The sequence below is a fragment of the Paracoccidioides lutzii genome (genome assembly GCF_000150705.2).
Source record: "Paracoccidioides lutzii Pb01 unplaced genomic scaffold supercont2.9, whole genome shotgun sequence".
Lineage (NCBI taxonomy): Eukaryota > Fungi > Ascomycota > Eurotiomycetes > Onygenales > Ajellomycetaceae > Paracoccidioides > Paracoccidioides lutzii.
In genome coordinates this window covers 15,075-26,187 of record NW_015440955.1, presented here as the reverse complement: position 1 = coordinate 26,187, position 11,113 = coordinate 15,075, and the positions used below count along the sequence as shown (strand labels likewise).

Sequence of the window (11,113 nt, the reverse complement as noted above, 5' to 3'; positions counted from 1 at the left end):
CAAAAATATTTTTTTTAATAAAAGTTTTTTTAATCTTATATTTTTTTTTGTCAAAGTTATCATATTTCAGTCTAATTTTTATGAGCTGTTAGATTCTCTAACTGCTGCTGATATTTTAGCAGTATTCTCAGAGATTTAAAATAAAAGTAAACAAAAATTCTTAGAGATTTTTTATTTAAAAAATCTACTTTAAAAAGAGTAAAAAAATTTATTGATCTTAATATTATATCAAGACTTTAATCTAGATACAGATGAAATAGATGTTTAATTACTAGCTAAATAAGCTATTTAAATAAAATACTAAGATGATTTCTAAGAAATGAGTTCAGAGAAAACTCTATTTATATAGTTCTTTTTCTTAGTATTATTTGCTAGATAATTTCTATATTTATATATTATTCATATGCAGGGTAATTGTGAGGTTGATTGCTATGTCAATATCTACATAGTTATGATTATCAATCACTTTAGCTCATGATTTTATACTGTTAATAAGACTGAATAAAGCTCATTTTATATTATCATAATTATTATAGTAAAAAAATATTATAAATTAAAATCTATTTAATTAAAATATAATAATTATATAATATTTTATACTTTATTTTAATTAAATAAAAATTATTTTTTAAATTTATTTTTTATAAAAAATATAATAAATTATTTTCTTATTATATCAAATTTTATATTTTTTTTTATATTAATAATAACCAAGTTTTAAATAATATAATTATATAAATTTTTTTATTTTAAAATTTATAAATAAATTATAGTTATTAAATTAATAAAAAATATTTAATTAAAATTTATTTTTATATATTATTCTTAAAAGTTATATATTTAAAAAATTTAATTTAATAATTTATAAAAATATTTTTCTCTTTTATAAATATAAAAAAATACTTATATTTTATTTATTTTAAATAATTATAAAAGTTATATTATCATTAAATTTAATTAATTTTATATAGAGAATATTATTATTTATTTTTATATACTATTTTATTTATCATATTTATTATAGTTTTTAAATATAAATATTTTTATTATTTTAAAGTAATTATATAAAAATTTGATTAAATAATAAATATAAATTTAATTTAATATTATTTAAAAAATAAATTTTTTGAATATATATTCTACTGTAAAAAAAAAAATCTTTATATTTTAAAATATTTAAAATAACTTTTAAAGCAATTGACTGATATTAATTTATTTGATTTTAATTGAGTTATTCAAAAGTTTAATATTTAACTGTATATGTTTACTTCTCAAAGAGTTAATTCAGCAAGTTTAGAATTTCTAAACTTTTGAAATTTTAAAAATTTCTCTTATTGAGCAAGATCATACAAACCTCTCTGAGGTATTTAAAAAAGAATTTTATCAAATTCTTAAGACTTATAAGTATGAGATAATTACTGCTTTATTTATAAAAAGTAATATCAAAGTATATTTACTTAAATGAGAAAGAGTAGCAAAAACACACAATATCTAATTCAATATAAAGAAGGTCTTACAAGGGAAGAAGCTTAAAGCCTTACTATCCCCTGTAATTTATCTCATGAACATATGATTGATCAATTATATGAAGCTGAGTCTTCTGTTTTGCAATCACAATTGTGCACTTCACAGAGGGGTAGTAACCGCAGAATTATTGAACATATATAAGAAGAAAATGTCCAATCCTAGTATAATTTAATTTTAATGAAATTTTCTTTTTCTGTTGTTAATATCTCAATTAAATCAAAATATTCTATATATACTGAATTTAGTGTTCGACTTGGTTGGGAATTACGTTAGTTGTTGCTTATTTACTTTGGTAGTTATCCAAGTTCATGGCAAACCGATCGATTACGTTTATTAACTAAACTGGAGCTCCCTCGCTTTTATTTGAGATCTTTACCTGAAACGAGACAACCAACAGTAAACGACACTCCCGAAGATGGCAGAGAGCATTTAACGACGACAACAATGCCAACAACCTGCTGGATGAGCTTCAGATAGCGACGATATATCCGACCACCAGGGTCTAGAGCTTGCTGCGAAATATCCCACTCACAATGCCACCTCTAATTCGACGCCGACCACTCGTAGAACGAATAAAATCGTACCTCAACCCCCTCGATTTCCTTCTGTGGCTGTCTGAAGAGCTTGATTCGAGTGACTGGGAGCAATGGGAGAAGGAGTGGGCGATCCCCTTGGGGATTGGGTTAAATGTGGTGTTCCTCATAGCACGCGCAAATAGCTGTACCAGCAGCAGCAGGATAGAGGATGACGTCTTTGGAGAAGTTGTCCAGACTAGTTGGTTCAGTTGGTTTGTATGTTGATCTAGTCCCTTCACCCTTAAAATACTTATCTCTATTGAAGGCTTTGGTATATGTGAACTTCGTGCTGATATATCTTTTAACGCTGCGATAGGCTTCCTTCGTCGTTCATCTGTTAGCATTTACATCTGTTTTGAACGCGTTCTACACGTTCTGGCGCAAACGCCATTATCGGCTGTTCGAAGCATCGATAGATACCGCTCCGGCCACGCCGTCTGCGCATCGAGTACCAGTGAACTCGTCGCCCATGGTTTCGCCACCGTTGCGAATTTTATCCAAGATGATGTCAACTGGGTCGGCGGAAGCAAGAGCACATCCGAGCGCAGAGCAGGACGTTTGGGAGATAGGAATGTGGGATCCCCGCCCGCTGTCTCTTCGACTCTTCTGTCTATTCAGTCCAGGCCATGTCATGATATATTGTCTTTTCCTTCCCACTTCCCCAGCAGACCCGCGACCTAGTGTTACGATTGTCACGATTCTATTCCTCGCGTTGCTCTTAACTGTGCAAATGTCGATGTTATCAGCATCCTTTGCGCAGCAGGCGAAAGACTCGAGATTAGTCCACAAAGAAGTGTTGAACGAATATGACACAAAATTCGTCCGCCCTCGAACACACCCCATTATGCGCAGCGTTGCAACTCAACACTCCGAAGAAATGTCCTACAACCCAAATTTAGACGAGGCTTACAACACTGTGAAAACATATACCCCTACGCCGATGCGCCAAAGTTTCAAAATCAGCCCGAATCCTAATTACATTAAACACATAGACCCGGAGGGCGCTTCGAAGCCGTATCGCCAGCGCAGTCGATCTTCTATTTCAACTCCCCGCGTGAATTCATCTGGCACCGATCTTCCCACCCCTAGCCATTATATAGAGAATTCAACCCCTCTTCATGCACGCAGCCCAGCCATCCGCCAGCCGCACTTTAGATCCGTATCTTCTACAGCTGATGGCGGAAGCCTCGGCGTGTACTCTCACGCGAACTCCCCTCTGAGGAAATCAGCATCGTCACATTTTGACCAGAGAGGGGCAATTAATGCCGAAGAACTCGACAAACCCGATCGACTTTACACCCCGGCAAAGCGCCTATTGAACCCTTTAAAACGATCAAGTGTGCCCGGCGGAGTAGGGCTCTCAGGGAGGTTGAGTCATTTTGCAAATACTCCTCGTGGAATTCGACGTGACCCTGGGTTGTTCTAACAGAAAATGTGTTCGTTTGAAACCTTGTTTTCCATCACTTTATATGCATGTATGGCATCATTTTTGCGGGAGCTTGCGATTGCTTTGGTTTATGACTTGGTCACTTTTCGCGTGTCAGTTTGTTAACTCCTTTTTTTTTTTTTTTTTTGGCGTTTTCTGGCTTCTATATTCTGTTACGTATTTGTGTTTTTATTCTTTCCCTCCATTCCTTCTTATATATCCTCCTTTTATTTGTCTTTCAACTCAGAATTGCAATGTATACATCGGGCCGAAGGCTAATTCAAGACAATTCCATTCTTGCTTTCCCCGCTTTCCTCCTCATTCTTCACTCAGTTTGTTTTGCCAATTGCTCCTATACCCTGGAATGAGCTGGCATAGATGGCTTTCTTGCAATGCTATTGTATCCTTCTTAAAGCAAGAAGAAACCGATTGGCGTCTATTATTGCCAGAATGCAATTGTTAAGGACTCAATACTTTGCTGTCTTTTGGACACTCATCTCTCATTGATATCACTTTCCATCTAACTTGCTCCCCCTCCCCCTTTTTTGCACGTTGAAGGGTTGATTGCACCATCGCTGCTTCTTATATCAGATTTAGCTCTGTCCTGAGGTCGGCCTGAAATTCCATGAAATCAGCAAGCGATACTTTGATATTTGGTACTTCCTGGTTTTGGTTATTCTTATGTGAATTGCATCTCTCTCTGTGGCTCACATCGACCTCCCAAGTCCATCTTTAGCTCCATAGCGCATATACCCACCACATATTCATTCATTCATTCATTCATTCACTTTCTCTCTTTCTTATTCTGTGGTTTTGGGCTGGAGTGGAAATATACCAGGTTATTTTCAAGGCAACCATTTGGCCGAACCGAACCAACATGCAAACATGCAAACCTTTGTTCCCGAATTCTCATCAAGTTCTCTTACTTCCACTAAGCCAGCTGTTCTTAATCGTCGCGAAGACGGCACTCGAAGGAAGAGCCAACGGTCGTCATCATGGTCGGCTTGGGTCCCCCCTCCGTTACTTCGCCGCCCTAGTGATAAGGTTTCTCCGACCAGATCCAGCAGTCTAGGGCGACAAAGCAACCCAAACATTGCGCAGTCATCCGAGCAAAAGGAACCAGAGGAGAAAAGGGGAAGTTTTCGAAAATGGGGAAAGCGAAAGAACAAAAAATCCGTGACGTTTGAGGATGACATTGGAGTGGACCTTGACGAGGACTTGGGTAGCGCCTCAGGGACAGTAAGAAGGCAGAAAGTGTCTAAACGAGGACCGGTGTCCGGTATCTTTCTTCAACAATCACAAAACGAGGAATACAAATGCGATCCAGATTCAGTGAGCCGATTTGACTTCGCCAACCGTCCTGCTCCGTCCCCTGGAAGTTGGAACGAGCCACCTACTCCTGGCCAAGAGGCCGCGAACCGTGAATATTGGTCTAGTCTACGACGTCGGCTGGAAGAAAACGCGCAATATCGAGAGGAACAACATGTTACCAAAAGCGGCAGAAAGGAACAAGATAACAGCAGCCATCAACGTACTGTCAGCCGTGACGATCAGTTAACTGCTCGCGGAGCTAATCCTAGAACTGGCGTTGTAAGTCCCAGTATTATGAGTGTTGGGAGCAATTCGAGCTCCCGTGACTCCCAGGAGGATAATGCTACACCGAAATGGCGCCTGAAGGGCAACGGGTGGATAAGCTTGGACCCCAATGAGAAAACTCCGTTTCCTTCGCCGCCAGCAGATGGAATTGCCCAGCCCAAGTTTCCCAATTTGCAGGGACACAAAGTCGAGCCTCCTGCTTTACATTCTCCTCTAAGAAAATCGAACATTCATCTGACCAAGTTTGAAGACAAGGTTGGTATCAATACGACCACCTCCAAAGAGCCCTCATCATTGGAGATGACCACGCAACAAATTGTGGACTTTCAGAAGGCTATTGAGCGTGTCTATCATGAAGGCGGTCACATGCTTGATCCGGACACCATTCCAACTCCCAGATCTGTCACTCCTACAGGTCTTAGCACTCCTCCAAGGCGATTATCAAGAAACATTCGAGAGAAGCTTCTAGGACGAAAAAGGGATGCTGCATCTTTTCCACCAGCCTCTTTTAGCAAACGACGCCTAGAACAGGATAACGATAATGATATAGCCTGTGAATCAAATCACCTAGACTCTAATATCAAGGTTACGCCAAGCAATGACCTCCTAAGACCTGCCGTTCTAGGATCTCGAAACAAATTTAATGAAAGCGAAGTGGTGAATAACGAAGCCCAAGCCATTTCATCTCCACGACACACGCATGGTTTAAACCAAGATTCTTTTTTAGACCAAGGAGGGGTATTGGGCCAGGATCGAAGTCAGGTATCATTGTCCCAAACAGAGATCTGTCCCCACTGCCCCTCATCTCCGTGGATGATCGCATACGAGTTCCCAGTCAAGAAGTTCAGAGCCTACCCAGCAACCCCACCAAATCTCAGTACAGACGAGGGAGGAATCACAGGGAAGGCCCCTCCGGCATATACCCTAACAAAGGCAGAGATTTTACACGGCCGCCAACTTTTAGGTGGCCTCCTGAGAAAGGTTTGGAAACACACCACGAAAGAAGATATGTTGACCCGAGATCAAGAGATATCGGAATTTCTGAGTTGCAGCACGCATCTCAAATTACCAGAACAAGGGAAGCAGTCGTCCACAATCATTACCACTATGATACCCACGTCCATAACCACAAGTACTACATCCAGCAATCTTCCACTAGCAATCGGACCCCTCCCGTTAAGCCCGGGAGCCACGCACGAAAAGATATGTCCCATTCACTCTGGGATTTGTTGGAACCAGCAACAATCCCCCCTTTGGTCCGAAGCTTTGAGAAAAAGCACCAGTACCCTAAACGGAAACGCAGAGGAAGAAGACATCAACAATGTCCCAAGAAATATCCCTCCAAATCTCGCACGAAATATGCATGGGAGCATCCCTATCTCAGAAGCGCTAAGTGACCCTCGCAGTGTACAACTCATCAGGGATTGTGGTTTTCATGACCAGCGCGGGAGTTTGAAAACTGGTATGAGAACTGACGACCCCAACGTACCTCCATTTGCCACAAGCCTTGTTCTTTCCCCTATACACCTAAATGGGACTTGGCCAAGGAATAGAACCGCTAGGTTCCAAAACGGAGAAATTTCGAGCAAAATGATGGAACAGGGCTTTGAAAATATACGAAGTCTTAGCAATCGATGTAGTCAATCTGATGCAGGAGAGATCGCGCCTCCAGAGACGAAGACTGGATATAATGAGAACGTACTTTGCGATCAGTTTGAGCCCACTCTCGACGCCGTCGCGTCTTCATTCCAATCTCTTTACTATGTTGTTAGTGATCACCATACTATCAATTTTATACGTCTAACAGCTGTACAGTTTCTCAACATGGCTTTGCATTGCCTCAAAACCACCATGCGTGTGTGCAATTGCTGTCATGAATTCTCGAAAACTGGCGTTTTCCCGGAGATACCTCAAAACGTTGATGATATTGGCGTCCTGATCTTAGATTTTGGACGAGCGTTTGTTTATTTTGCAATAATGGTGGTCGTGTTCACGATTTTGGCCAGGGGATTGGGGCTCTTGGCTACAGTCGCCTCATGGCTGGCTTGGCCGATAAGGGTTTGGGGTTTGCTGTGAAGTTATGTCACTAGATCAGATGAAACCCACACTTGATATCCATTTTTCTTTTGCCATTAGGCCATCTCCTATTTCTATCGAACCCCAACTTCAAGCTGGTTTGGATGTCACAGAGCTCTTGAATATTCTTATAGAACTTATAGAACCTGGCTTGATGATCATTCAGGATGTTGAAACGTCCGTTGCCATTGTTATCTACCAATCAATCACATCACATCATTCTGGCAGCATGGAGACACAATGTGCTCTCTCTGGGTCTACAAGCAATCGAAATCGTGAAACCCTCTGCCGGGTACAAGCTAGGAGGGAATACATAAACAAATTCTGGAATAAATTTTGGATTCGCATGTGAGTGGAATTATTGTCAATGTCTGTAGGTATTTAAAGTGTTGGTTGGCACGTAGCATGAAAGGAGATGTAAAGAATGAATCCGGGGATATATGCATGATATGCAACATGTTATAGAATGCCAGTTGAAACTAGAGAGGGGTATATGTGAGTGTAGATAAAAGTGTGGTTAGAAGGTAGTTGGCCAGCAAACCCTACAAAAGAAACTACGCTCTGAGCTTTAAGACGAGTGGAAATAAGGCGGAAAAAAGAAGCAGGATGATGCGGAGAAAGAAAATAGGATCCTTCTTTATAGCTTATCTAATTCCCATGTGTGTTGAATACATTTTTAGGTAAGTACGCTGATATTTTGTCTTCGTTGCGGGTCGTAATTTCATACTTTCCATTTCCCATCCTAGTTCGCCTCGCTTTCGGGGTATTGTTGAAAATATATAGATATAAAAAAAAATTTAAAAAAAAGGCCTTAGGCCACTGTATCTCCACAGTATTGTTGGATGTTATGTTTTATTTCATCGGTTGATATTGAAGGTCATGTTGAAAAGTGGGCGTGCCTGCGTTGGTAAATATGTGTGGGGACGGAGGTGGTGGAGTGCCGTGCCACAATGGGAACGCAACAAGTTTCGAGACGCCCTACCACTAGCGTTAACCTGAAATTGAAATACATGCTGTATTGAGAAAGTTTTATTCTCGAATATAGTTTAGCGCGAGATCATCAGGTTCATCCTTCTTGCACCCGATATTATGTGTTGTATTTAGGAAAATATTGACGCATTATGTTGAATTTCGAGGACGGAGGACGGTGTAGGTGTGTCAAGTCAGGCCTTTCGGGTACAGAGTTGGTTATGGACAGAGATTATGAAAAGAATCATGAAAGGATGGAATGCGGTTGTTGAATCGCAGGTCCAAGGTATTATAATCAGGGCGCCGTGTACACAGTAGAGAAGAGAGTCGAAAATTAGTGGGTGATAGTCTGGGGCTTGGACTCTGCCCTGCCGTTGGCCAGTTTCTCAGGAGATTGACCGTTATGATCAATATTTCCAACAAACTCAGCGGCTGGGTCGATGGGTTCTACTTCCAGATCTAGATCTTTGACTTTCAGGTTCTTGAACAGGTCGAAGATGTCATGAGTTCTGTGGAAGTCATTATTGACTATTCAAGCATCAAGTGTGTTTGTTAGTGAGTATCCTCAAACTTAAAAAGGGTGGTATGTTGTTTTCTATTGAAACTGCCTTACCTATATTGACAAGATACCAGGTGTCCATCACTTGTTGAATGAGGCGTCTGCTAGGACTCGATGCAGGGTGGCACTTAGCCCAGTCGTCTCCCAGACGATACGCTTCATCTTTCCAGGCTAAAAAGCTGATAGTTTCAACAATAGTGGGTTGGATGATCTCTTTGGAAACGAATATTCCCCATGTAACTGCATTGGGGCTATCGCTCGTGTTGGTCCTCAGCTCCCCAGTCTTATTGACGCAGTAGTAGGTGAGATCAGCATTCTGTTCAATGCGATGGATGACATCTTCGATCAGTGTGGGCGAAATGAGGAGTTCCAGGTATGCCTTCTGATAAACATATCCGTTTTTGGGACCCCAACCGTAGACCGGGTGGGACGAGTGCACTCCATCAATCGCAGGTTGAGAGTTAATTGTCAGGAAGCCCCTGCTATTCAAGTCAAGCAAATCGCGTTTGATGATATCTGTTTCTTCTGTAACAGCTCCCTCGCTCCATGGGAGCCTGTCAAGTTTACCATTCAAAAAGTGTATGAAAATCTCAGATAACTCTTTGAGCGATTTCGGTTTTCCCCAGAGCTGGATGTTTTGCTCGTTAGTTCCTTTCAGCCCAATACCGTAAGTATCCAGTTCTCCAAAAGCAGGGGATCGCGAGTCGGTCCAGCGACCGTTTGGATATTCGTCCCAGGTTTGTGTGCGTGCAACGTAGGATTGGTGTCGATGTCTCCAAAAGATTGGTCGTACATCCTCTTCTCTCCGCCCAAGCCCAAGGGACTGCCGCCATGGGAGCGGCTTCTGCAAGGGGGTTTCATGTGAAGGGATCAATCCTAATTCATCCAGCACCATTTTCGTTGCTTGTTGCAAATTCATCGTGTAGCTGTATATTTGGAATTAACACCTGAGCGGTGAATGTTGGATCACAGGACAATATATGGACTTACAAATGCAAGTGGTGAATGCCAGATGCGAGCATCTTCTTACACATATTAGCCACGAGGGATTTGCCCAAATTCCTCACAGCGGCATCATCATTCTTCACGGGTTCCAATGCTTCCAACCAACCAGGAGGGATTTGTATTTTCGTCCAGTTTGACCTTCTGATGAACGCGGCATAGGTATGAATTGGCATAATACCTGGAATAATCGGCACCTTGATCCCCTTTTCGCGGCAATTTTTGACCCATGCTAGAAAATTATCGACATCATAAAACATTTGCGTGATAATAAATGTTCCTCCGGCGTCAACCTTTTCTTTCAGATGCTGCATAAGTAGTTCCGGGTCATCTTGGTCCTCACAGCCTTCGGGATATCCAGCAACTCCAATGTCAAAATGATTCCCATACTTAACACGAATATATTTAACCAGATCTTTCGCGTAGCGGAATCCACCCTCTGTAGCCTCCCACTTCTCTTTCTCCCGTGGAGGATCGCCGCGCAGAGCTAAAATGTTCGTACACCCCGCCTTGAACGCACTCTGAAGCGCGGCGTCAACTTTTTCGCGTGGCATGTCCGTGCAAGTGAGATGCATACACGTTTCCAAGCCATAAACAGATTGCGCGACATTCACCATTTCACAAGTCAGCTCTGATAGCCGCCCTCCCGCACCCCAAGTAATATCGATGAAGGAAGGCCCATAGCCATGCATACGATCCATTCTATCGTAAAGATTCTGAACGCCTTGCGCCGTTTTTGGAGGGAAAAATTCGAAGGAAATCCCGGGATGCCCAGTGGCTTCAGCGTAGGCCAATTTGTCTTTGATATGCATTTTGACAAAGACTATGCTGTACACACAAATTAATAAGCAACTGGTGTTCATGGGGGTGGTGGTAGTGGGGGGGAGGAGAAGGGGGCTGTGCGTATAAAGGGCTGAACTCGCGCCATGAGGGAGAAAGTTGCACTGGTTAATGGCAAGCAAACTCCCCATCCATTAATTCAGAATCTTTAAATCACGATGGGGAACTGAAAACACAAACCTTATGAGCAGGCTCTCAACAGGAATAAGATGAACACCTAATATATCTCCAACCAAATTACCCAATCCCAATAAAAAAAGAATGAATGAATGAAAGGAAAAAATAGATTTCTGCGTTCCGCCTGTTGTCTCGTTTCTATCCAACCCAAAAGCCTTCAACCAAAGTATCGTTTCCGAGCCCACCTGTCTGCCAGCTCCCGCAACATGCACGATTTGGTGAGATTAAACTATGACTTTGCGGGGAGGAGACGTCAGCAAGATATCCCACAACACAAGAAGAAGCTAATATTGAAAATTGGAAGCAGTGGGAGATTGCAGTTGGCAGGAAAATAATGAAATCTGACGGTAGCGTGACTTGCAGTAT

General features: G+C 41.2%; 3 protein-coding genes across 3 annotated transcripts; 2 read left to right on the top strand and 1 right to left on the bottom strand.

Moving 5' to 3' along the window:
• Positions 1-2,060: 2,060 nt before the first annotated feature.
• Positions 2,061-3,528, top strand: PAAG_03667 (hypothetical protein; the record flags this gene model as incomplete). Its single annotated transcript, XM_002794028.1, has 2 exons — positions 2,061-2,318; positions 2,419-3,528. The coding sequence occupies 2 exons, from the start codon at positions 2,061-2,063 to the stop codon at positions 3,526-3,528; spliced, it is 1,368 nt and encodes a 455-aa protein (XP_002794074.1).
• Positions 3,529-4,413: 885 nt separating this feature from the next.
• On the top strand, positions 4,414-7,200 carry PAAG_03666 (hypothetical protein; the record flags this gene model as incomplete). Its single annotated transcript, XM_015845033.1, has 1 exon — positions 4,414-7,200. One exon carries the CDS (start codon positions 4,414-4,416, stop codon positions 7,198-7,200), a length of 2,787 nt encoding a protein of 928 aa, XP_015702122.1.
• Positions 7,201-8,503: 1,303 nt separating this feature from the next.
• PAAG_03665 (methylenetetrahydrofolate reductase) lies at positions 8,504-10,542 on the bottom strand (the record flags this gene model as incomplete). The annotated part of the gene is made up of 3 exons (XM_002794026.1): positions 8,504-8,697; positions 8,783-9,654; positions 9,719-10,542. The coding sequence occupies 3 exons, from the start codon at positions 10,540-10,542 to the stop codon at positions 8,504-8,506; spliced, it is 1,890 nt and encodes a 629-aa protein (XP_002794072.1).
• Between the last annotated feature and the right edge of the window lie 571 nt (positions 10,543-11,113).